The sequence below is a fragment of the Asparagus officinalis genome, unplaced genomic scaffold (genome assembly GCF_001876935.1).
Source record: "Asparagus officinalis unplaced genomic scaffold, Aspof.V1 AsparagusV1_Un327, whole genome shotgun sequence".
NCBI classification, from domain to species: Eukaryota; Viridiplantae; Streptophyta; class Magnoliopsida; order Asparagales; family Asparagaceae; genus Asparagus; species Asparagus officinalis.
In genome coordinates, this window is record NW_017972592.1 from 34,497 (window position 1) to 60,661 (window position 26,165).

At 35.4% G+C, this 26,165-nt stretch overlaps 2 protein-coding genes, 1 long non-coding RNA gene and 1 pseudogene across 6 annotated transcripts; 1 reads left to right on the forward strand and 3 right to left on the reverse strand.

Moving 5' to 3' along the window:
* The first annotated feature begins 4,635 nt into the window (after positions 1-4,635).
* On the forward strand, positions 4,636-11,085 carry LOC109827633 (adenylyl-sulfate kinase 3). 2 transcript variants are annotated; one of them, XM_020394646.1, is made up of 7 exons: positions 4,636-4,797; positions 5,477-5,632; positions 6,842-6,991; positions 7,140-7,258; positions 7,357-7,441; positions 8,523-8,569; positions 10,679-10,777. In XM_020394646.1, the coding sequence occupies exons 2-7, from the start codon at positions 5,506-5,508 to the stop codon at positions 10,775-10,777; spliced, it is 627 nt and encodes a 208-aa protein (XP_020250235.1). In that variant the 5' UTR covers positions 4,636-4,797; positions 5,477-5,505. The 2 variants fall into 2 exon arrangements, with proteins under 2 accessions (XP_020250235.1, XP_020250236.1); XM_020394647.1 differs by having other exon boundaries at positions 4,638-4,976; positions 10,679-11,085.
* A 1,619-nt stretch (positions 11,086-12,704) lies between these two features.
* Positions 12,705-20,548, reverse strand: LOC109827632 (annotated as a pseudogene).
* Positions 18,702-20,316, reverse strand: LOC109827630. Its single transcript, XR_002243476.1, has 3 exons — positions 20,234-20,316; positions 19,290-19,396; positions 18,702-19,169 (listed from the first exon to the last, which is right to left on the reverse strand). It is a non-coding gene; the product is annotated as an uncharacterized LOC109827630 (long non-coding RNA).
* A 3,046-nt stretch (positions 20,549-23,594) lies between the features above and the next one.
* LOC109827629 lies at positions 23,595-25,399 on the reverse strand. Of its 3 annotated transcripts, none has more exons than XR_002243475.1 (5): positions 25,053-25,399; positions 24,870-24,976; positions 24,726-24,782; positions 24,187-24,332; positions 23,595-23,662 (listed from the first exon to the last, which is right to left on the reverse strand). XR_002243475.1 is itself a non-coding variant. In XM_020394644.1 (5 exons), the coding sequence occupies exons 1-4, from the start codon at positions 25,273-25,275 to the stop codon at positions 24,264-24,266; spliced, it is 423 nt and encodes a 140-aa protein (XP_020250233.1). In that variant the 5' UTR covers positions 25,276-25,394; the 3' UTR covers positions 23,595-23,662; positions 24,187-24,263. The 3 variants fall into 3 exon arrangements, 2 of the variants coding, with proteins under 2 accessions (XP_020250233.1, XP_020250234.1); XM_020394644.1 differs by having other exon boundaries at positions 24,759-24,782; positions 25,053-25,394; XM_020394645.1 differs by lacking the exon at positions 24,726-24,782 and having other exon boundaries at positions 25,053-25,394.
* Positions 25,400-26,165: the final 766 nt, after the last annotated feature.

Sequence of the window (26,165 nt, forward strand, 5' to 3'; positions counted from 1 at the left end):
GCGTCTCTCTCTCCTCAAGCCCTTTCCTTGGCCGCCTCCCCGCCGCTGCCCCTCCACCGCCAGCCTCCTCCCTCGCCGTCAACCCAAGTTCCTCCCGCGCGCCTCCCCTTCCCATGAGCCGTCGAACCACGCAGCCCGTAAGCCACGCCGCCGCCACACCTCTCCGCCGTCGGCCTCACACCTGCTCGCAAGCGCCGCCAACCTCACCTGAACCCTTTACTTCGACCGCGACATCACCACCCTGTCCTCCGCCTCTGACAGCGCCCAAACCCAAACTCCCTAAATCTCCGACCAGCCCTTCACCGCTGCCCGACGTCCGGTTCGGACCGCCTCCTTCGACCCAGCCGCCGCCTGACACCTCAGACCCGCAGCCGTCTCCAAGCCTAGCCGGCAGCCCATCTCCTCTCCGACCAGTCCCTCTCCACCGACAACCCTCCTCATTGTCGCGTAAGCCGCACCGCCCGCCCGCCTGGCAGCCACCGCTCACTCCTGCAGCGCCCCCTCCAAGCTCCCTCGCCGAGCTCCTCCTCCCCCGTCGCCAACCACTCGTCGACAGCGATGCCGACCTACCTCATCGCTGCTATCCCAAACCCGACAGCCCTCGCCTCGCCTGTCGAATAACACTGCAATCATTCGCCCGTCTCCTCCATTCGCACGCATCTGTTCGATCGTATGCCGACGCACCTAGCTTGCAGAACCGCCATCGCGTTACGTCACCTCGATCGCACAACGCGCGTCCCGCATCGGCGCCATCGGTAGCCTCATCATCAGACCCCCACCGCGTCATCGGAGGCAAGATCCCGATACTCTCTTGATTTGTCATTCAATTCTTAGCATCCGCTCTAAATTAACTTAGTACTTGCAAGATCCCATTTTGCTCAGTACATGTACAATTTTAGATTGATCACAGATTAATTATGCATAAGAACTCGTTTTTCGAATAATTACTCGTTACAAATATAGAACTGTTGTGAACATATTGAACTGAGAACTATAATGTATAGAACTATCATGGACGTAACGGACTGTGAACAATAACGTATGACCTTTCACGTTGTAATGCATATACTGCGATGACCTGCACGAATTTATTTGACGAATGATATTAAAAAGTATAAAAAATAATATTGTGATAATAGATATTGTAAAGATAAAATAAAATAAAATTATTTTAGATTAAATTATAATTTTGAAGAATTTATTAACAAAATAATCAATTTAAAATAATTACTATTTTGGTGAAAAATCATTTTAGAGTAATTATAATAAATTAATAGAATTTATTTGACAAAAGAATTATTTTAGAATAATTATAAATAATTTAAAAGAATTTATTTTAGAATAAGTATCAATTTAGAATAATTTCAATAATTTAAGAGAGTTTTATAAAAGGAATTATTTTATAACATTTATAAATATTTTTAAAACATTTATTTTAGAAAAGGGATTATTATGAATTTTTTATGATTTATGTTTCTTAAATTTAATTATGTGATATGTTATGATCTTGTTGTATATGATTAGTTGCATTTATTACTCTATGTTACGTTTGAGAACCGTTAGAAATTCATGACTAGTGTGGCCTGGTGTGTCCGGTTTAAAACTTAGAAACCTGTGTGTATGATAACTTAGAAAAATAAGAGAGTTAGGATGGGACAGTCATGGTTCATGTGATCGGATAAGACTGTTGATGTATCTTCCAGGCTCGCTCCCGTGGTTGGTGTCGCCATCGGGGTTAGTTTGTAGGGCTAAAGTGAAGTGTGTACATCACTTTGGTCAGTGGGAAATTTATTTCTTCACCCGAGTTCTGTTTGAAGTTCGGACCAGACAGAAACGGATTGCGTGCAGTCCTCTAGGCTGCATGTGTAGCGGGATTGGATGCACGTAGAGGATTTGTGAACAGTCAGTTATCCGATGACAGGAGCGTTGACTCTGTGTGAGATGTGACCAGTGACCTGTTATACAAAGGCTAGTAGTATGACCTCGTTACTTGGATGATTAGTCTGATCGCTAGCTACATGACCTCGTTACCCGATCGATTTTGGATTCTTCTGATTATTATATTCTAGTGGTGGATTTTATTTAGATTATTACTATTATTATTATTGTTCTTGCATTGGTCGTTCGACCGTTTCTACTTCCCTTGTGGGATCTTGCCGTGTGCCATACACGCTGACGTACACCTATTTTCTCTGGTATACGTCAGATTTAGAGGATGGACAGGTCCAGGATGATGATGCATTAGAGCAGGAGTATTCCCAGTCGGAGTGTCTTTCAGGTGGAACAAAAGAACAGACAGAAGCTTAGCCTTTTCTTTTACGTAATCACTGATGGACACTAGATTACTTATGTAGTACCTTATCCTTTAGTCTTTCGAGGGACTTAGTTATTTTTACAGTACTTCCTTCTTATTTTGTTGGACTATGTATTTTCTTATTTTAGTTGTTCCTTCTTATTTTGTTGGACTATGTATTTTCTTATTTTAGTTGGACTGTTTTGTAATAAGGGCATATTGACCCAAACTTTGTGTCTTGGATGATATTCTATTTGTAATATGTCTCTTTTTATTCTGAGTTGTTCATTATATTCTCGTTACTGTGATCGGGGACCTGTGCCTTTGTATTTATTTATTGACGCTTAGCGTATTAGGTTGAGGAGAACTGTTTAATTTTATTTATTCTCCTTAATCTAATACGTTGCGGGCTTACTCGCGTCCCTATTCTCTGGTATTTTGGGAAGCGGGACGTGACAAAAAATTTCCTTCATTTCCTTTTATTTTTTACCCTCCAATTTGAAGGCTAAGATTTTAGTTCAATTTTTTTCCTATTTCTTCTCCTCTATTCTTCTAAATAAAACTCCCAAATAAAAATAAATAACATAATTCTCTTTCCCTTCCTTCCCGTCCCTGCCCTGCCTGCCCTTCCTCGCAAACATGCCATTATAAGTATTTGGGAAAAATGCTTCCAGCTCCAAAAAGCCAAAGTGAACGATGTTTCCACCCACCAAGTGATCTGCTCAATAGGCTGATTTACCCCTAAAAAATAAGAAGATTTTGTCTCATGAGCCCCAAACACAAAACCCAAGACAATTAAAACATGTGAAGGACCATAAATACCCTTCTCTCTTCCTTATTTTTTTTATTAAAATATGATGATGATTATTTATTATTTCTCTCTCGTCATACCATCTATCATTGATGTACCAAAGAGGATCTTAGATAAGGTACCCTAACAATTAAACCGTAACCTTAACAAATTAAACCAGCACCTTAACAATTTAAACCGTAACCTGATAACAATAAATCCGTAACCTACACAACGAATATCCACAAACCTTAACAACAAACCCTTAACCTTAACAACCAACCCGTAACCTTAACAATCAAATCCACAACCTTAACAACAAATCCACAACCTTAACAACAAACCCTTAACCTTAACAACCAACCCGTAACCTTAACAATCAACCCGTAACTTTAACAACCTCCCAATACAAACAACCAAAATAATAAAAAACGAAAATAATAAAATAATCATCATCAATCATTTCAACTATCCTCTTGGTACATCATGATAAAGAGAGAGAGAAAACAAAAATAATAAAATAATCCCCATCATATTTTAATAAAAAAAGAAAGAGAGAGAGAGAGGATTCATAACCTTAACAACAAACCCTTAACCTTAACAACCAACCCGTAACCTTAACAATCAACCCGTAACTTTAACAACCTCCCAATACAAACAACCAAAATAATAAAAAACGAAAATAATAAAATAATCCTCATCAATCATTTCAACTATCCTCTTGGTACATCATGATAAAGAGAGAGAGAAAACAAAAATAATAAAATTATCCCCATCATATTTTAATAAAAAAAGAAAGAGAGAGAGAGGATTCACAACCTTAACAACAAACCCTTAACCTTAACAACCAACCCGTAACCTTAACAATCAAATCCACAACCTTAACAACAAATCCACAACCTTAACAACAAACCCTTAACCTTAACAACCAACCCGTAACCTTAACAATCAACCCGTAACTTTAACAACCTCCCAATACAAACAACCAAAATAATAAAAAACGAAAATAATAAAATAATCATCATCAATCATTTCAACTATCCTCTTGGTACATCATGATAAAGAGAGAGAGAAAACAAAAATAATAAAATAATCCCCATCATATTTTAATAAAAAAAGAAAGAGAGAGAGAGAGGATTCATAACCTTAACAACAAACCCTTAACCTTAACAACCAACCCGTAACCTTAACAATCAACCCGTAACTTTAACAACCTCCCAATACAAACAACCAAAATAATAAAAAATAAAAATAATAAAATAATCATCATCAATCATTTCAACTATCCTCTTGGTACATCATGATAAAGAGAGAGAAAAAACAAAAATAATAAAATAATCCTCCATCATATTTTAATAAAAAAAGAAAGAGAGAGAGAAGGGTATTATGGTCTTCACATGTTTTAATGTCTTGGGTTTTGTGGGCTCAGAGAACAGATTCTTTATTTTTAGGGGTAAAACACCCATTGACCAAGTCCTGGAGGTGGGAAGCATGTTCACTTGGCTTTTGGGGGCTGGAAGCATTTTTCCCTAAGTATTTTAATCCGATTCCGAATGCTGCGGAATCTCTCAGACCGCTACTACCGCTGTTTTGTATTTTTTTTAATAGCACGCCCCTCATTAAATAGTTTTTTAACTGTAGTTTTTGATAGCTTGTTCCCTTCTCATCAATCTTTACGCCATTATTCCCTTCTCTGCCCTCCATCCAAACAGGCGTAAGTATTTTAATCCGATTCCGAATCCTGCGGAATCTCTGACCGCTACTACCGCTGTTTTGTATTTTTTAATAGCACGCCCCCTCATAGTTTTTGGTAGTTTGTTCCCTTCTCCTCAATCTTTCGGCCATTATTCTCTTCTCAGCTTTAGGTTGGGAGAGGTTTTTGATACGCAAAAGGTTGAGAGATCTGCTCTAAATTGCGGGCTTTTGACCAATCTCTGCAAATTTCCTGTTTATTTTTCGCTTGGTTACTGTGATTTCTTAAAGACCCATGTGGAGATAAACTTTGTTCTTGATTTATTTTTTGGGTTTGATTTCTAAAGTAGATTGCTGTCTCTTTTTTTTTCCCTTCCTAATTTCTGCACAATTTCTGTATGTCTTTGGATAGATTAATGTGGTTGCTATAAAAGACCCATTTGGGGATTCTTCTTCTTCTTCTTCTTTTTTAACGCAAAATTCCGGCCTTGTTGCTGCGTTGGAGGGTAAATTAACGCGATTACAAAAAGACCCTTGCGGAGATAATTCTTTTTTCCCCTCGTAATTCGTTGTTTTTTCTTTTTTACTGGTTTCCAAAATTTCCGTTCTTTTTTTGGGTAGATCAACGTGACTGCTTAAAGACCAATATGGAGATGCCCATTGTCTTCTAATTTTTCGCCATTTTCTGATTTGATTGGCAGATTAATTGTGGACTGTAGATTTAGATAAAATGTATTCTTCTCTGGGGAAACCGACCAACATATTCTGGCAAGAATGCCCAGTTGGGAAGGCGGATAGGCAGAAGCTCCTTAATCAGAAGGGCTGTGTTGTTTGGATCACCGGGCTGAGCGGCTCAGGTTCATCTTTCAATCATTCTTCATTTTTGATTTCTCGTTTAATTGCGCCTAGTTCATTCATTTTTTGTAGCATAGGCCTTCGATAGATATGTCGGATATATCGGATATGATGATGATGATGCATTCTGCCTTTTGTTGGTTAACCTGTGATGATTGAGATCTGTTACTATCTAGGTTGTAATGTTGCTCAAAGTTTGATGGTTTGATTCATGTAATTTGGGATGATAGTTTATGATAGAGACAGTCATGAGGTGATATTATTTGGAACTTTATTTGCATGTTGTCATTCGACTAAGGACCAAATCAGGATATGTCTCTTTTTGCTGAACCTTCTCATTTATCAGATGCATTACAAGATGATGTGTCACGTTGTTTTTCCACATTCCTTTATTTACTCTTTTTAGTTGAAAAAGAAGGAAAATGGTCTAGATCTAACATGTTGGGTTTTGTCAATATACGCAGATTACCCATACCTCGTATTCCAATTCAATGCAAACACCTCGAAGAACATATCAGATTTTTTCCGTAGAAGATAGATGAGATTTGTTTATGCTTGTAGACAAGATAAAACCGAATCTGAAGAGTACTGAAACATGATAAAAGCTACATTAATAGCTTATGTGATAGACAAATTTATAGAAAAGAGAAACTGTAACACTGAAGTGCATGATTGATGGATATGCAAAGGTTACAGTGTGCTCTTTAGATACTAATAAATCCCCATTTTGGTTTATTGTGAATTTTCTCCTTGTTAAAAAACCGTTGAATGTGAGAAACAAATGTAGCTGAACGAAGGCTCAATATGAAAACTTAGCATTAAATAATGAGGAATAGGAGTATTAGAGAAAAGGATCAAATATTTTCTCGGTATAATGTTCTTATTGAGCTCTTTTAGTTTTAGACGCACTAGGTAAGTTTGCAAGCTTATTGGTTCCTTGACCTTTATCACTTTTTTTTCATGAACTACATTCAAATGTCGTAAGAATGCAATAGGTATGGTGTTAAATTGAATAAAGTTTCTTGTACTTGCTGGATATCCGAGCATTGTGAGATATATGCCAAGTGAGCATTGTTAAACTTTAAACACCTATTAATGGTAGATTGTCATGCTTTGCTTAGTCTCTTATGCTTTCTAAGAATAACAAAGTTATCAGCATTGGTTGTACGTTCAGATTAATATTTGTTCTGAAAAAAAACTAATCTCTCCAGGTAAAAGCACTCTCGCATGTACATTAGGACGAGAGTTGCACAATAGAGGAAAGCTGTCTTATATCCTCGACGGTGACAACCTTAGGCATGGTCTAAACAAGGATCTTGGCTTTAAAGCCGAGGACCGGACAGAAAATATACGCAGGGTGGGTAAGTATAATTCATAAATGTTAACATGTTCAACTTCTACTGACATAATGGTAGTATTTTTTAATTTTTTAATTTTTTTGGGTTTAATCATATTCATAATCTGGACTTATTTCTTATACATTTGTATATGTTTTGTTTGTAATTGTAGGTGAAGTAGCAAAACTCTTTGCAGATGCGGGGTTAATCTGCATGGCAAGTTTAATTTCTCCATATAGGAAAGACCGTGATTTTTGTCGCTCAATTTCATCAGATGCAAGCTTCATTGAAGTTGGTGCTTTTACATTTGCTATTTGTTTATTGTTCGTCGTACTCACTACTATCTGAAAATAGTGACTGAAATTGTTACTAACTTCTTTTTTTTATAGGTTTTCATGAATATGCCTTTGGAATTGTGTGAAGAAAGGGATCCAAAAGGCCTTTACAAGCTTGCTCGAGCTGGAAAAATAAAAGGTGAGGTTTGCTGGGACATTTTACATTAACTAGAGTAGCTCTATAGAACAATTTATCCTATGAACAAAACTGTGTAGAATATTTGTCATACTCTCCTAAAGGGTACCCCTGTAGTCTGGTTACTTATCATATTAGCATCTGAAACAAATTAGAGGATATACTGGACCTGTAATCCATGATTGTGATGTTTATTTCTGATGTTACTTCAGCTACTTTTCAGAAACCTTCAGCTAGTTAGAGATCAGTCAAAAATGAACAGGAATGAATTTGTTTTATGTACTCAAATCAATGCACTTAACTAGTATATATCTGTCTTGACTTATATCACTGGCTTGTAAACTAGAGATAAATTAAGTTACTTATGGTGAAACCTTACTCCCTCATTCAGTCTGGTTTTTCGCTAGCACCCTGGTATAGAGAGATCTCAGAACTCTATAAAGACTTTAAGAAAGGACACTTAGGCAGTTTTCAAAATGTTTGGAAGAGTGAAATGTTATCGATTACCTTGTATAGCACACCTTTGATCTCTCAAAAAGATATTCATTTTGTATCCTCCAAAGCTATCATTCAGATCCTTCATAGATTACCTATGTGTCATAGATTAAGTGCACCATGAGTTACTTTGCAATCATAATTCCTAAAATACTCTCTCAACAAAAGAGCATGGCAAGACATTTTATGCTATAAAAATTCATTTTCTCTTCAAGAAAAAGAATATAGCTAAATAATTACAACATTTTCTGGGGGGCAGTGAACCGGATAGGGTCTGCTTTTTCTTTGACAATAAAGATGGACCCACTTTTCAAATAATCCACTATTTTCCTTGTTCTCATCTTGATTTTAAAGTAAAAAAGAAAAGAAAAGAAAACTATGGTCTATGTGTATTTATTGTAATATGAAGTATTGCCGTTTTGTAGTCTTTGAATTGAGAATGCTGAAAATAGTATTCATTTTGGACTTATAAATTCATGACTTTGTCTTTTGATAGATAGCCTTAATACTATTTTACTCCAAGTTAAGAAACAAGCTCCAAAATAGCAATGTTTGCTGCATTTTTTCTCATTTGCAACTGACTTGGCAGGTTTCACTGGAATAGATGATCCATATGAGCCCCCTCTAAATTGTGAGGTATGTTTAACATCTTATTCTAAAAATGCCGAGGCATGCTAGTTATTATAATTTTGGTAATTAAAAAAAACATTACGGAGAATATTAAAAAAATTATATGTTATCCATTTTATCAATGTGTTGGATCTATATGAACTCTCTGTAAGATGCTAGGTTGATTCCTGTGTGGGAAATATCAGGATCATCTTGCAATTTGGACCCCATAAGAGGCTTGATTAGGAAATTTGAGATATCTCGCAAAATCACCAGTGTGCTCAGGAAATTCTTCTTATTCCATACTGGGCCCCAATCATTTAGCTTATTTACAAGGCTGACACATTATTCTTATGACCAGTTCTGAGATTTACTGCTGAGGGTTTAGGGGAAAATCTGGAAGGCTCTAATGAACATACCCCTACGGGAACGTGTATAAATACAGAACAAACTAAGAATCCACCCAAGGATATTTGTGGCATGTAGGAATGATATACTAGCTAAATGGAGACCATATACATCTGCTACTGAGAGAAATATACAAAATGTTGTTTCATGAAAAGCAACCAATAGGAAGAATCCAGGGACAGGTTGTGAGTCTTCTCTGATGCTGTGCAGAACCTTTAGGATAAGTGCTTAAAAATGGAAAAAACTTCCCAAACAACCAAAGGGTGTTGGAAGATTTTAAAGAGACTATCAATCGTTCTTTGTACAGGTTTTGTGCTGGTAGTAATAATATAGTAAAGAGAAAAGAGTTAATCATGGTTACCGCAGAATGTTTGTTAACTAGTAAATTAATAATCAGATAAAACTAATGAAATAAGAAGAATGGAATGATATTTGTCTGGAGTGGTAAAGGAGAATAAGGGAAAATGTGTAAAGAGCACATGAAAGTGTTATTTTAAAAGTGGTATCATATTCCCATACGTTTTATCGTCATACCATGCGATATAATGGAGTAACTCCTCTTTATCAAATGATTTCTCCAAACAATCACTGAGAAAAAAGGTTCAGTGTCTGAAAATTTAGCAACCCAAATATGACTTTGTGTTCTCCCTTCTACTGACCAAGCGACCCTTTTTCTTTTTTCTTGTGTGTGTGTGTGTGTGTGGCTTCTCTTGTTTGGTTTCCTCTCAAAAGTTTATTATTATAAATGATGCAGCACAGCTGCTTAATACTGACTATTTTTTAATTGATCTTTCACCTCAATCATCCTGTTTTACTATCTTCTTATACACACTTATAATAATTAGATGAAATCTCTTTGCTACAATGTGATATTTGAAATTTGATATGTTTTCTATGTCCATATCCACTTTACATATTCTATAGAGGATTGGTCTTATTTTCTCGGTGATTGGTAAATAGAAGAAAGAGTAACTGACAGTTTTGTTTGCATTGACTGATTAAATTAAATCTGATTTAAGATAAAATGATATTCCATCAAATGCTTTCTTTCTGTAGATGACATCAAGTGGTATTGTCCGATTGATAAAGTATTGTGTTCTGTCATGACACTTTAGTAATCATGAAAAGATTTATGGAAAAACTAAAATTTGTTTATGTCAGATGTTATAACGCATTGGTTGTTTTTCTGTTGCATGTAGCCTCCACGCTCATTAATGTCTTCTTCAATATATGTAAGGGTAAGTTGCAAATATATTATGACGGTATATCCACTTAAACCTCCTAAACTATTCTATCACCCACTTGAAATCTGGATGGCATTATTTCTCCCGTTTGGTAATCTCACGTGGGAATCACTGGAAGATGATTTATTGCCGTCAGTCCTTAACTGAGAAAGAAGGCAAAAAGTAACAGTGTCCAGGGTTTAGGGATGTAAGTGCTAATGAAATAGTTTAGGGGGTATTAAGTGCCTATATCACCATAGTAAGTGTCTATATCACCGTAGTATGGGGGTGTGCCTGCAATTAGCCTTACATATATAGCATTATTTAAAAAAGAAAAGGAAAAAGAGATGGTTTGCATCTCTATTGCATTTTTGTTTATCTACAATGTATAAAAGTCCAATCTGCTTGAGATTGTCAAAGAAATCACGCGCATATGAATAATGAACTACACTTTCTCCAGGCTCTTGATATCATTCTGATACAAGTGAAATTTGTGCTAATGCAGATAGAGATACGACCAGAGAATGGAGTTTGTCCCTCTCCATGTACAATGGCCGAGCAAGTTGTCACTTACTTAGAGGAGAAGGGCTTTTTGCAAGAGTAGCGCGCGCAAAGTTGAATTCCTTGCTAAGCCAATACCGAGTAACGAAATCATTGTTCCCAACTTGTCTCTGACGAATTGATGGTGTCCTTGTCTTGCTGTGACATTCTTCTTCTTCTTCCTCCTTTTTTCTTTTCTTTTCTTTTTTGGGGTGCCCATTTACATGCTCCCAAATGCATCCAGATGGATGCTTATTTTTTTACATGAGCAGGAATCAGGAAATGTGTTGTATCTGTAACTTAAATATATTTGGAGGGGAGTTGATGATATTATTTATTCTCAAATATCTGGAGGTTCTTTCACCGCAAATCCATAATTTTTGTGTAACCATACGAGTTGAAGTCAAGCGACATTTGTTGCAGTTGCATGTGTTTGTTTTTTAGCGAGTTTTGATACTACTTTTGAGTTGAAATACAGCGATCTTTGTTGCAGTTGCATGTATTTGTTTTATGAGCTGAGAACTGTATGCAGAGTAGTCCAAATAGCTCAATTAAACACGCCCATAACTATATAAATCAAATTCATAACTATAACTATATAAATCAAATTCATAACTCATGTGAAGCACGTGATCCGCCATTAGATTCAACAAGTTACAAGCGTTCATCCAAGTTCAACAAGACCAATAACATTCCCCCATTAGGACTTAGGCAAAACATGAGCCTATAAGACTCAATAACATTCCACCATAAAGACGTGGGCAAAACACTCCACATAAAGTCTTATTCCACCATAAAGACTTGGGTAAAACACTCCAACAAAGTCTCATGAAATCTATAGGTTAAACAAAGCCACAAGCACATTACACTTCACTACCTAAGTTGAGTAAGTTACTTAAAGTGTGCACCCAAGTTCTCAATTTTACGCACAGTGTTGCAACACCCTCTGGTTATTTGAATCGCATAGCTTTCGAACACCCTCTGTTTATTAGCATTGCTTTCGATATTGCGTAGCGTTTCACGCCCTTTGTTTATTTATTTGCATAGCTTTCTTCATCCATCTGGAATCAAAAGTCTTAAGGCATAAATTAAAAACATTTACTAGACTTGGATATGTTCATACCATGTTGAAGTTGAATCAAAAGATATGATTAAACAAACATCATTGCAAAAAGGAAAAAGGGTGTTATCATGATGGGAATTTTTTTTTGCATGTAAGTACATAATTATCATAAAGTAAAAGAAGATATTGAATTAATGACAAAGCAAATAAATGGTTGTAGGATTGAAGATTACCATGAAAGGGAACCATTAGTGCCAGCTTTCTTATAACTAGTTGGATTGCACGTGCAATGCACGTGGTAAATTTTTTAATTTATTATTTTGTTATTGATTCATTTCATTAAGATTTATTTAGTTTAAACCATGTATCAAACATATGGATACATACATTGCACGTGATACATATTAAGAAACTACAAGAGTCAAAATTAATAATGTTTTCATAATTATGCATTGAACTTATACACAATACACAAGATGAATGCCAATTAAACATTATCTCACAGGACTAATTAGAATATTGTCCATAGAGAATGAACCTAATCAACCATATATATGGTGCACGTGATAAAAGTGACGGCACAATCAAGAAAAAGTTAGTTGATCTTAGCTGCAAATAACTAATACTAAACATCACATTAGTTCACTGGGTAAAGGAAAGAAAAGAGAAGAATGAAAGAATATGCCAAGTCACAAGTTCACTGGGAAGATAAGGCACATGTTACATGCAAAAACAAAACTTAAAAACTGCAAACAGTTGACCACTGACCGAGAAAATGTCTTTTAACATGAACATGCAAGGGCAGAAACTGAGATATCAAGCATATGCTCTTAATCTTGTAGGGATGTCTGAGTAAGTAAGCTGGAAACAAAATAAGCGATTGCAAAAAGTGACAGTTATCAACTTTGAATGTGCGTGAAGCTTGATGGATCATCTAGAATAACAATTCAATAGACATGAATAAAAAGTTGAGGTATTAATTTATTTCCCTTGATACAAAAAAGAGCATGAACACGCATAAGCACCATGCTTTAAATAGCTGAAATGGAAAAAAATAGCTAGCTCAAATCAGATGGCACCTCATAAGAAAAAATAGAATCTGAAACAACATCAAAGAAAAACGCAAAACATCCAGATAGAACAATGAGTAGTAGTCTCCTTTCTTTGATTTCAAGAACTTATAAAGAGTAGTAGTCTCATTTCCATTCATTTCAACCTACAAAAAATAATGAGTCAGTACATATAGTTACATGAAATTTTCTTCAAAACAATGGCAACATAGTAAAAATTTTTGTTGTATATTTGCTAAGTGCAAGGTAGATCTATAACTAAGCCAAAATTTAAAGCTAATAATCCTGTCGTGTGAAAATTAACACTGTATTTACTTTTTTCAATCATGCTACCCATCGAAAACCAAATCTAGTTAGTTTGAAGATATTCACATTTAGAACATCTTTGCAACCTTTGTTGGATTTCATTTGAATTATCTTTCCTGATGAAAGATGATGATATACAAACAAGAATAAATTTGTAATAGAGCATCACCAAAAACCTTACACTACACAAATTAGTGGAATTAGTTTTGTCCTTTGACTACACAAATATGTATATTCCAAGAAATTAGTGGAATTTGGACACCATAATACTACACAAATTTATTCAACATTTATAGGCAATTGATTTCATACTTCGAAGATAAAGAAGAAAGATTAGTTTCAAATCAGAATGGACGCCAAGGTATTTCTATGTGAAGTAGAAATATCTCCATGGTTCTTCTCAGATATAACAGAACATCACCAAAATAAATGTTCACTATACATTATTGGGTCATGAAGAAAAGAGTTCAATAAACAAATGTAAAAAAAAGATTATATCTTTTTTTATACATACCAAATTAAATGATACAGTAGAAAGAAGGAAGAAAACTGCATTTTGTCTCAATATGTTCTTACCTTTGGTGTTGTCTTCGATGTTGTTCAGGTTTTTCCTCGATACCCACAATTGCCTCTGCATCAATGCTCAAATGCTCGAATCGAACCTCAATTGTTAGATTATTAATCCCAACCCCAAAAACACCAAAAAAATTACCCAATCAATCAAACAAACAAACAACAAACAACAAACAAAACTCAATTCAAAATCTAATATTTACCGCTCTATTTGATTCTTGAGTTTTAGCAAGAACCTTTCAAAACATTCACTATAGTTTTGCTTGAGGAATTCATAAACAGACTGCTGAGCTCTCTAAAGCAGACAATGCAAAAACAGAGTTGAAGTAGAAAATCAGCACTTGAAAATTACATATTAATAGGTTAGTATGCAAAGTCCAGCAATAAATTAAAGAACCAATCTCTCATATTATTTGGGTATCCCATATTATTCACAACATATGCCTAAAGTACAAAGTGATAAAACATGAACTGATTTAGAGACTTTCCTAATCGTATCTTTCAGCAAGAAAACCAAAAGGAAAGTTGTTCTCCAAAAAAATAGTGAGTTTATTAGAAAAACCTTGCCTCATCCTTCTCCTCAGCTCTCCTACAACTTTATAGGCAGCTCCCTGCCCCCTTAGACCGGAGCTGGCCACAGTCAGACAATCCCGGAACAACCACTTTAATGCCATGTTCCTTATCTTCATCATAAAACCAATCCCTAGCAATGTGAGGGCATAGCCGAATCGATGCAGGCTTTAGATTTGGCACATCTCCCCGTAGAAAAACCCCCTGCCAGCAAACAAACATAAACAAAAGGAGAGGTAACCAAAAAAGGCACATCTCCCCGTAGAAAAACCCCCTGCCAGCAAACAAACATAAACAAAAGGAGAGGTAACCAAAAAAACCAAATGGAGTATCTATACACATACAAATGAAGGGTTAAACTAAATTTGTACCTGTAGTGAAGAAATGAAAAGTTTCAAGAAATGCGCCGAATCGATGCAGGCTTTAGATTGGGCAGCTCTCATCGTAGAAAAACCCCTAACTGCAAACAAACATCAACAAAAGGAGAGGTAACAAAAAAAAAACTAAATGGAGTATCTATACACATACAAATGAAGGGTTAAACTAAATTTGCACCTGTAGTGAAGAAATGGAAAAGGTTTCAAGAAATGCTTTCGGATTCCGCTAATGGTAAATGCAGCAATATGACATCGACCATTGAGCCCCTCTCTCTGAAAAACCTACATTTGATAGCAATCTTCAAATGAAGAAATATTTTCTACAATTGACTACCTCAAAACATGAAAAAAAGCTGAATTCTTGGTTGAGGCATGCACCTCTCACCCTGGTGTGTTAAGCAAGAAAAATTATCTGAACGGAAAGGCTACTGAGGATAGACCCCCCATATACTAACGCCAAATTGTGGATAGACCCTATAGTACTTCAATTGTTGCCTACATAATTCTCAACTCCTTTAGTTTTCCCATTTAAGTCGGTAACATGTAATGATCATTAAGAAAATTTCATAGTAAGTAAATGAGTTTAAGGAGTCATATGTTCCAGAAGCCTACTTTTATTGCGAAACTAACAGAGTTGAGAATCCAGGGAGGTCTATACAACAGAAGTTCAGGGGCTCTATCTGAAATTTGGCTATAGTACAAGGGGTCTATCAACAATTGAACTTGAAAAGAATGACAAAGAAGCCCTTGTTAAAACATCAACCAAGGAAAAGCAGTGCTCACTGTTAGCATAGGCCAAAAGGTAGCTTTCAGTTCACTGAAAATGCTGACTGGAGATTCAAAACGCAAGAAACCCTAGAACACATAATAAATGTTGTTCCATATTGCTGCCCAAACTGTTTGATCGAATAACACCTTAGCAGGAATTACCCACCAATCATTGAAAGGAAAAAGAGCCTGGAAAGGAGAAGTGATCAGATACCATCTAGTAAATAAATCGCAGCAATCAAGCATATTCTTATGCAAAAATACATATTCTACCATAAAGTTGCAGATATCCAAACCAATGCAAGTCATTAAAAAAAACATTTCCACTCCCAAATCTTAGAAATTTTGCATCAATTCTTTATCAACCAAATCAGAATTTTCAATAGAAATACATATTCTACCATAAAGTTGCAGATATCCAAACAATGGATATCAACCAAATTTTATGCAAAAATACTACATGCACCATTTGTCACTGCAAATTTTACTATACTTTCTTTCTGCAGTAAACTAAACAGCTTACGGAATCAACTACATACTATGTCAAACTGATTCCTCACTTTGCAACAGAAGACTGTAGGACTTACAAGATGCGCATTTTGAGTGCTTGGAGGACATCTTTGAACTCAAACTCATGAGCCTCTTTGTTAAACCTTTCCACGAGCTTGTATCATGTGTCGTTCAGATAAAAAGAGTGAGCAGTTTGAACAAGGCAGCGTGCTTCATCATCAGTGAGCTTGCTGGTGAGCACAATGTCTCTGCGAACGAGCACCAAGCCCTTGGTCTCTGCAAACTCAGTGTAGTAGGTGACAGTGAAGTAAGGGCTTGCTTGAGTTCCTCTTGCTTTGTAATCCTCAAGGCTGGTGAAGATCATGTAAGGAGTTTGTACTGGGAAAATGAAGATAGAAAACTCATAAGCTTGATGTTCTACAAGGAGTATAACTTTGATCATGGTTTTTTGTTAATGAAAGTCAAACGGTGGCTTCTTTGCAACATTCCATCTAAAATTCCATTTAGTAAATGGAAATTCCATTTAGTAAGTGAAGTATATCCTAGAAGCTCAACTGTTGTCCATCTGATGATGAAGTCATCGTGTAACTGTTAGACATTAAACATATTGTTGGAAAATTTTACGGTCCAGTGTGTCATTTGGTCAAAAATCTAGCTGCAATGCATATTGAGAGGTATTGGTTTTCAAATTCGTCTATGATGCAACGTTGTTAAAGTTCTGTAACTAAAGATGCATTGCAGATGCATTGCAGGTGGGTTTTTCCATTTGCATTGTTCCATTGCGACTTAACGAAGATGGGAATATCTTCATGTTGGACATAATAAATTCTGTTTGTACTGTATTCTTAAAAACTAACTAAACAATGTAGGTTAAAGAAGGACTACTGAGATTGAGATTTTACTTCTGTTTCTTGGAGTTTATGAAGTCATCAGGACGACAATGGATTTTGAAATACCAAAGAAAGGCGAGTGTCTCACCAATAAGCGGTAATCCCATATGGCCTGGAGGAAGCTTCAGCTTCGAGTTTTATTGTTTGGCAGTCATTCTTGATCTGAGACGCAGCGATGCTGAGTAAATCGCATCGTTTAATCGCCACAGTACTGCCTTCAGCAACAATGGCGCCGGACCAATGATCAGGCACCAAAATAGCATTTCTCCGTCTATTGCTGAGTTCTTTTTTCTTCCTTTCTCTGATAAGTATGTTTCTGGTGTTGACAAGTAAATATATACATGAGACATATGATACCTCCTTCAAGATTCTCGTTTGTTTGTTCTGGAAGAGAACAAGAAATGAAGTCATGTTATGAGGATAAAAATTGGAGAGAATCCAAACTTCATAGTTAATAGTACTGATGTTGCATTATTGTTATATTGTTTATTGATTTCTTATGTTTTTAAGCTCTTTTATTGGAAAGGGATCTTATTTGCTCCCTTTAATTTCATTGTTTTGTTATTTTTCTTTCAAATTAGTAAGGAGAATCAAAAGGACTTTGTTTCACCTCGTTTGGGAAGTTTAATAAAGGGAATGAAATGGAATAAAATATATGTAAACTTACATTAATAACATTGCATGTTATTAAATTATTTTATTATTAAAAGTTAGATAGAAATATATGTAAACTTACATTAATAACATTGCATGTTATTAAATTATTTTATTATTAAAAGTTAGATAGAGGGTTAAAATAGTCTCTCCATAATTATTTTTTATTAGAAGTTCTCTTACCTTCCCTTCACCATAGTTACACCCTAAATCGGAGGGTAACGAAAAGTTGATTTTTCTCTCATTCTTTACCTTTCCTTCACCCCCAAAGATTTCCCTAACTTCTTTTACCCCTCATTATCCCCGGTCCAAACAAGCCCTTGGTCGTTTTCTTTCCCAATAGTTACGACAACCATATCAATCAACAAGTGAAGAAGCCAAAGCGCAAACATTAAAACTAATTCTTACCAACAGATGAAGAATCAGCAGCATCATTCTTACCGTGCTAATCAAATTGAATGCTCAAGGGAGTGATGATAGAGTAAGTAGATTTTGGATGCGTTCTACCTTTTATTTGGCAGCATGAAATACCACTCTCCAAATAATACCCAATCGCTTTATTTCTAGAATGATTATGATTCATTCAAAATGACAACTACTATAGTACCTTCAATGAGTTCAACATATTTCCATTTCTTGTTATTGTAAATCAGAGTAGTTTACTAAGTAATAAACATATACTTCTTTGAAATGCCTCGTGTGATCAAGACAAAAATTGTGTTCGACGCCAGAAAAAAGAACGGGAAGATAGAAGGATGAAATAGAGATAAAAAAAATTATTCTATCTTGGATAATCAAGACAATGAATGAGTCCGACATCAGTGGATGATTGATTTAACAAGAAAAATATTATGTGCTCATTTTAAAGGTTAATGGCAGTTAGTGATTCTCGTATTATGATTCTACTAAAATGAGACCTGAGATTTGTGATTTCTCTATGAAAAAAATGGATATGAAATGACAATTTATTTTGTTAAATGAGTCATCTAAGATGAACTTATAGCGAGATGTTTCATATGATCATTAAAAAAAACAAAACAAAAAAAACATGATAACCAAGGAAATCAACAGTTTTTTCCTTCGGAATTAAAAGTGTTTCTGATTATAACCAAGGAAATCAACAGTTTTTTCCTTCGGAATTAAAAGTGTTTCTGATTAGTTGCAACTTAAAGGGAGCAAGAAAAAGTCATCTTCTCGGAATTAAAAGTGTTTCTGATTAGTTGCAACTTAAAGGGAGCAAGAAAAAGTCATCTTCTGTATATACTACATTACACATCACATTTTCATTTATTTTTGTTTTTAATTTGTAGAAAAGATTACTAACTTTGATAAGATGTAAGGAGTAATTTGAAATGTTTTAGTCACTTGAAAATAAACCAATCAATGACATTCTATGTCCAAATGCTGGAAATATAGAGAAATACCAATCAAAATCAATTCAAGATATAATATTTAGGAAAAGTTGCCCCTTTCTGCATTGAATTGCTAAAATAACAGTAGCTAAATTAACATGGGTGAGTCATGAAATATACCAACATTATACTTGATTGAAATGAAAGACAGGATACTTGCAAATATGAGGTAACAGAATATCACATTTTGTGCTAATGGATGAAAGTGAAGTATCCAGAAGGGTGCAGGAATTCTATCAGAACCTTGCATGGCGCGGGATAACCTCAGCCAAATAAGGGAGAGTGAAAAGTCCAAACTACCCCCTAAAAAAGGTGCACTGCTTGGCTGAGAATGCCCCGCGCCGGTTTACTGTGATATCAACTAACTGAATGTATGGACTTACATCTAGATGCTTAATTGGTTCATCAGGTTTACTTTGATACATAAGTCCTTTCTTCCATGTAGAACTTGTGCATGTGCACTGCATATGCCCCTTTTACTTTGTGCTGCCTAAAAAAAAAGAAATATTGACCTTATTTTAAGTCTTTCCTGATATTAGAATGATACAAATATATAAAGGTCTAACAATAAACATTGCACCATCTAGTATTGGACATAGCCAAAATATGTACCTTTTTAATATATTAAATATACTTGATATCTCATAATTTATTACTGCTATATTCTAATCCATATTTAATGGGACATGTAATAGATATCCATATTTGTCAAAAGATGAATATGAAATCAGACAAAGATCATATTTCTCTATTTGAATTATTTGTATTTGTTTACACCCACAATTGATTCCTGTCCATAACAAAGCCTGGAAACCATCTATAGATTACTCAATGTTTTAAGACGAAGGAATGGGGAAGGGTTTGAGGTAAAAGGTTAAAAATGAAGTATTGAAACATGAAACTATACGAATAACAGCAAGCAATTAGTTATTGAACTGTCTTTCACATGCCATGGTATGGCTGATACTTCAAATACTGTTATTGTGAAATTGAAAAATATTCTTTTACCCTACATACTACTATGAGTTGAACACATGGCTCCTGAGATGATCAATTATGTAATAAAAATCATATCCAACTGTTACACAAGAAGGCTTCCCACATGTATAATGATCTAAAAATCTAACAATATATTTTCACCTTTCTATAATGAGGTTCTCAAAAGTCAGTTTGTAGTTAGCACGAAGTGAGTCTGTAATTAGCATGATTTCCGTACAAAACACAATAATTGGTGAAAGAATAATTAGACACAAGACTGGTGACTTTGATGACATATCTATCATATTTACGAAGAGTCATGATTAAAGAATAGGGACAAATACCTCACACAAAATAAGAATAACTTGGGATCATAAATCCATAAATTGCCAGAATGTTCATATAACACCTCTAAAGGTAATAGAGATAAACCTTGAAGGAATATGTTGACGTAGCTGCTTCCCTTCCATAAAGGAATAACAAAATGTCAGCTACAAAAACATAAACAAAAGGGGGAAATAAGTTATATGAAAGCATAATAACAAGCACCCAAATTGAAAGTAAAAGAGTACCATGAACTTGATCTTTGCTCCAACAGGTGGTATAACTTTGCTTTCATTGATGTACCTATATGACCTCTTCCCAAATGGTACTGGAGTTTCATTCAAAAAAGAGAAGGAAAATCAGTCAGTCAGTCAGTTGAGCTATAAACTGTTGGAAAGTCCTCATGGTTGAAGAAATTGCAACAGAGATATGAAAGCAAAGGACCTGGTTTCGTTCTTATGAGAAGCTTATAGAAAAACTTCAAACCAAATTTATTTAAGCAGATATAGAAATATAATGGAAGAAGCTTCAGAATAGGATATTTAACATTTTTTCTATCATGTACCTGATACAAGATTGTCAATGATTATTCCTCAAGATACCTAAGTTATTTGAACAATTATAATTTAATTTTTCGCAAAATATCATAAGTAGAAATTGATAAGTACTTTGATCAGATTACATAGTTAAAGTATCCCCAAATAAAGTTAGGTTCAAGATTTTATTATACGCGCGAAAACCATAAGAAGTACCAATGTACCCAAAATTCCTCAATATATATTTGATGGTATCACCCGCAATACATTTCATATTGTATATATTATTATAAAATAGTGAGCACTGTACAGTTGCCTTTCTTGAGCTCTATTATGCTTTAGAGAAATGCCTATGCTATAAGTGGGCAGTGACTTATAACAACTTGATCTCGGGTCAGTATCCAATTGAAGTTCGAAGGAACTTAGTTTTTCCTCAAATTTCCTTGAATTCGAGTAGCCTGGTTCTATTGTAACAAAAGATTCCATTTTTCTGTGTTTTTCCTCAAATTTCCTTGAATTCGAGTAGCCTGGTTCTATTGTAACAAAAGATTCCATTTTTCTGTGGAAAAGACCCTTGGATTGTACATATCCAAGAGCGCAACAAAAGGAGTGAGATATACCTCACTTTGTACAAAAAATAAAGAGCAAAATATGATTCAGTAGTGCAATAGCTCTTGAAAGGGGAAATAAAAGTGGGGGAAAACCAACATATTGTATAAAGTAGAACCAAAAGTTCAGTTAAACTGATTGAGCATAAGACATTCCCATTTCGTCGAGCAAAATAAGCCAATGGACGTGGCCGAGAAGCTCTGAGGAATGAAAGACGTAGTAGATACCCTTCAAGGAGTAACAAAGCTTGGAGAATGCATTAGCCACAAAATTGCCTTCGCGCAAGCAATGACCAACCTGTACATGTCTAAGAAAGTAGTGCATTTCATGCCCAACGGTGATGCAACTGCCAATAAGGACACTATTTCCCAATAAGAGATATAAGGGCTTTTGAGTCGGACTAAAAACTGGTAGGATATATAAACCAATATCATTAATCAATTTAGCCCCAACAGAAAAGGCTTATATATGATTCATCTATAAAAAAATATTCTGTGAATTATATGAAAAATAATAACATGAGGAGAATAAATTATTTCTCTACTTATTGGTAAAAATATTCTGTGAATTATATGAAAAATAATAACATGAGGAGAATAAATTATTTCTCTACTTATTGGTGTCTCGCTCACTCAATTGCACTAAACAATACATTAGTTCCCAACATAAAAAAAATAGTGAGCCAAAGGCCCGATCAGTTTAAAAAATAAAAAGATGGTTGACAAATACCAACAGACCAGTTTGCAAAATAAACCCAAAGATAAATATACCAATCTGATCATTTCATTCATGAGGCCATATGGCATTATTAAAACCCATTTTGTTATTTTTTTAATAATTTACTTTATCAGAATCATTAATTAGTCAAGGGGGTTTAGCAATCTATGCCTTCAAGATACATTCGTCATTGTTATTTGAGGACACTGAATGGATTCTGGCCTGTTTTAGTTGGCAATACTCAACGCCAAACTATTTGCTTGTTATTCATTCTCTGAGATTTCTTTTTTATTTTTTTAAATACATCAAGCTTCTGATTTATGAGCCTTTTGTTGGTATACTTAATTTACTTGTATAGGTTTGTATCCATCCTTTCTTTCGCAAGTTTAGTGATGGTATTTTTATTAGATGCATTAGTCTCAATTCCTATACGTCATCAAAGTATAATCCTGATGAATTTATTTTCTCTTGAGCAATAGTGCATGTATTGATTATCCTGCAAAATTTAAACCCTTTTACTCTCATGTTAGCATCTCAGCTCTTTCTCCGAGATGGACTCGGCTCCCTTGGCCTCTTGGATAACTTAATGACTTACTTAACTACTTAACTATTTAAAATAGTTCTGTTTGATTTTTATTAGTCATATAAGTTTCTTCCTTATAATATCCCAATGTGGTAGGTTTTTGTTCCGATTCTGGATGCTTGCCTAAGTTAGATATCGCACAGTGAGAGGCAGTTCTTTTCTTTTGCCTTTAATTAAATCTTGGATCATGAACAAATAGATGCTTATTCATGAAATTAAGTGTCTGCATTAATGTTCTATTCTATAAATAATGCAATCCAATTAATGGTATATGCTATGTTAAAATATATGGAAGTTTCATTTGAAATTTCGGGTTGATCTATGTTTAAATAATCACTTATTTTGAGGTTGAACTGGAATGACTTTGGGTTATAATTGGAAGCTGAATTTTGGTATGTTGCTTAATTTCAGGAAAGGATGTTTGCATAGATAGACTTTGTTTAGAATCAATACAGGGAAAATGAGATATTCTCAAGCTGTAGAAAGGTGAAGATTCTTAAGGTTAAGGTACAAATGTACTTGCTTCAATCATCAACAAAACCTGTCAATGCTAAGTCAAATAAATTGTTTTGGCCAAGGCTGTCATCTCTATTGACGTGGTTATGTTTGACAATTGACAAAGAAAAGAGATTGTGTAATCTGTATGATTCCAGGCTTCCAGCAAGAAAAGAGATTGTGTAATCTGTATGATTCCAGGCTTCCAGCAAGAATCTCAGCATGGGACCATTAAGAGAAAGGACTGGGAGAGAATGTATTACCTGGATCTCAGCATGGGACCATTAAGAGAAAGGACTGGGAGAGAATGTATTACCTGGATCTGAGTTCTAGTTCCTGCGGTAATATTTGAGAGAGTCTAACAAGCTTCTTTTTTAATGCTCTTTTTGTAATTATGCGTGAGTAGTTGAAGAAGGCAAGGAAGCACTTTGCAAGCTTCTTTTTTAATGCTCTTTTTGTAATTATGCGTGAGTAGTTGAAGAAGGCAAGGAAGCACTTTGTTGTCGATAATAAACTGCAAAATACTTCACAGGATTACTTTTCGTTATTTAAACACAAAAATTAATACAAAATACAAAATAATGCTAATGGAAAGAAAATAGATGCTGTCCCATATTGTGTGCACAATCAGGCTTATGCAGGTTATGCGCCTGCATACCTGATTATGAGGCTGAACCGGGACAATTATCAGGCTTATACAGGCTTATGTCCCATATTACTTTACATGTAGTCCGAAAATTGTGTGTTTTTGTTCAGTCTATCAACATTATCTCCTTATTGCACAATCAAAAAAACATGAATACGCAAACAGAAATACACCCACACACGCAATATACTTGTAATGCAAAAACTGATACAGTTAGAAACAAATCTAGCCCTCCCTAACTCACTCAAGTTTCCCCTCTTGTGCCTGAAAATACTATCTAACAAAGTCCTCCACCCCTAATTTCCTCAATTCAGCTAAAAAAAATAATTCATCAAAATTAACTAAAAGGACAGAAACCATAATTTCACAAAATATAACAATTGAATTTTTACCGGATGAAAGTGATTAAGAAGCAAGATGAAGACTTGAAGCAAGCCCTAATTCGGACAATCCTTGACCTATTGTTGAATTAGAACAATAGGAGATGATGGCACCGAGCTATTTTTTGGTGTTTTGATATGTAAAAATGCTTCCATCCCTACAACACAAAAACAACATGTAATAGTTATACATGGCAAACATAGGAGAGATTGAGTTCTCCATAAACAGATTGAATCGTGAACTTGCAAATATTATTGTAAATCTCAAAGAAATAGCTGATGACCGCATGCATAAGTTTCCAAATTAGTTATCTATTACAATATCCCAAGTCATTTGAATAGGAAAACAATGACCGCATGCATAAGTTTCCAAATTAGTTATCTATTACAATATCCCAAGTCATTTGAATAGGAAAACAATATGAATCACTTAAACTGAAAGAAAACGCAATTCAGCTGCACATGCAAATGGTTATGCATAGAAGAGAAAAATATTTCCACCAACTGTTTCAGGAACGCAATCAATACACAAAACTCTATATAACATATACTCATTTTCCGATCCACGTTCGGTCACAAAGTACCTCAGCGCCGAATGGTAATGAGTTCTGCAATCATAAAAACCTGTTTGCATAAGGCCCCATGAAACCCAAACACAAAAGTAAAAATAAACAGAAAATGAACAGAAAATGAACCTGCAAGCTGAAATCGGCGTCATCGAACTTCAGCTTCTCTAGAATAGAGAGGCAAAACTCCACCGACTTCTCAAGGATCACCAAAACCAACGACTCTCCGCTCTCCGCTGCTCAAAAACAACGACAAATTAGCCCTAAAAATCACAACAAAAACTTCCAATTCCATCAAAACAAAAGCAAAACCTGAAATCGAGAGAGAAGAGCCGACGAGCAATTTGGCGGCGAAGATGACTGCATCGATCTGAGACGCGCTACACGATTCCAACCCTAGCCGGGCTTCGGAATCGAGGATCGCAAGGAATCGAAAGAGACCGGACTTGATCGGAGCGGAGCGGAAGCGGTGAGCGAAATCGCGAGGGGGACTGCGATCCTTGAAGAGGTCTAAGAGATTGGAGATCTCTTCCATGGCGATGGAGAGATCAGTTCATGAGACGAGTCGGCGAATCGGAGAGGCGACGACGAGGGGTTGAGGGGGGAGAAAAGGGGATGGCGTTGGTTTGGGTGAAAATAAATGAGAAAAAAAAACGGAAATCGAAAAAACACATCAGTAGCCGAACACTCCCCGGTAATTAAATTTGGTGGAAGGCTATTTTGGGAAGGGTAAAGTTTTTTTGGAACTTCCTCTTTTAAAGGGTAGATAGATAGATAGATAGATAGATCATTGCAGAGAGCATTTAATCATGACTTTACCGCTGTTAGTGGAAGGTAAATTGTCACAATAGGAGGTTATGCAAGGGATTAGTGGACATGCGTCATTTCTGAAGTTCAAAAAAGGGAGGAAAATAATAATAATAATAATGCATAATTTTTCTTAGATCTATGATATTGGTGATGGTTTGGCACACCCCTAGAGCCTATGAAATATGCAGAAGAGGACAAGATTTACTCACATTTCCGTGTCCTCGAGTTATTTCATTCTTTTCTTGATTTTCAATCAGTATTAATTGCAACTCTTACTCTCATTGGTAGACTTCACTAGCATTGTCCACCGACTAAGGTCGGATCATATATGTCGGTATCATGGTACAAACATTCGATCTACATATATCATCGTGCAAATTAATGCCTTCAAGCAATGACTCGCAAGTGGGAGAAAGGAACTGGACGTTCAAACATTGAGGTCTAAAAGGATAATAGTGTAATTTTACTGAACGCAGATAAAGTACATACCAAAGAGTTATAGTTAGCTATTTGATTCTATAGTGTAATTTTACTTGCTTGCAGCCATCTGTTCGCGGGAAAAACCGTAGCTTTCTTCATTAATGAGATAATTGTCATCTTGAGTTACAACTTTTT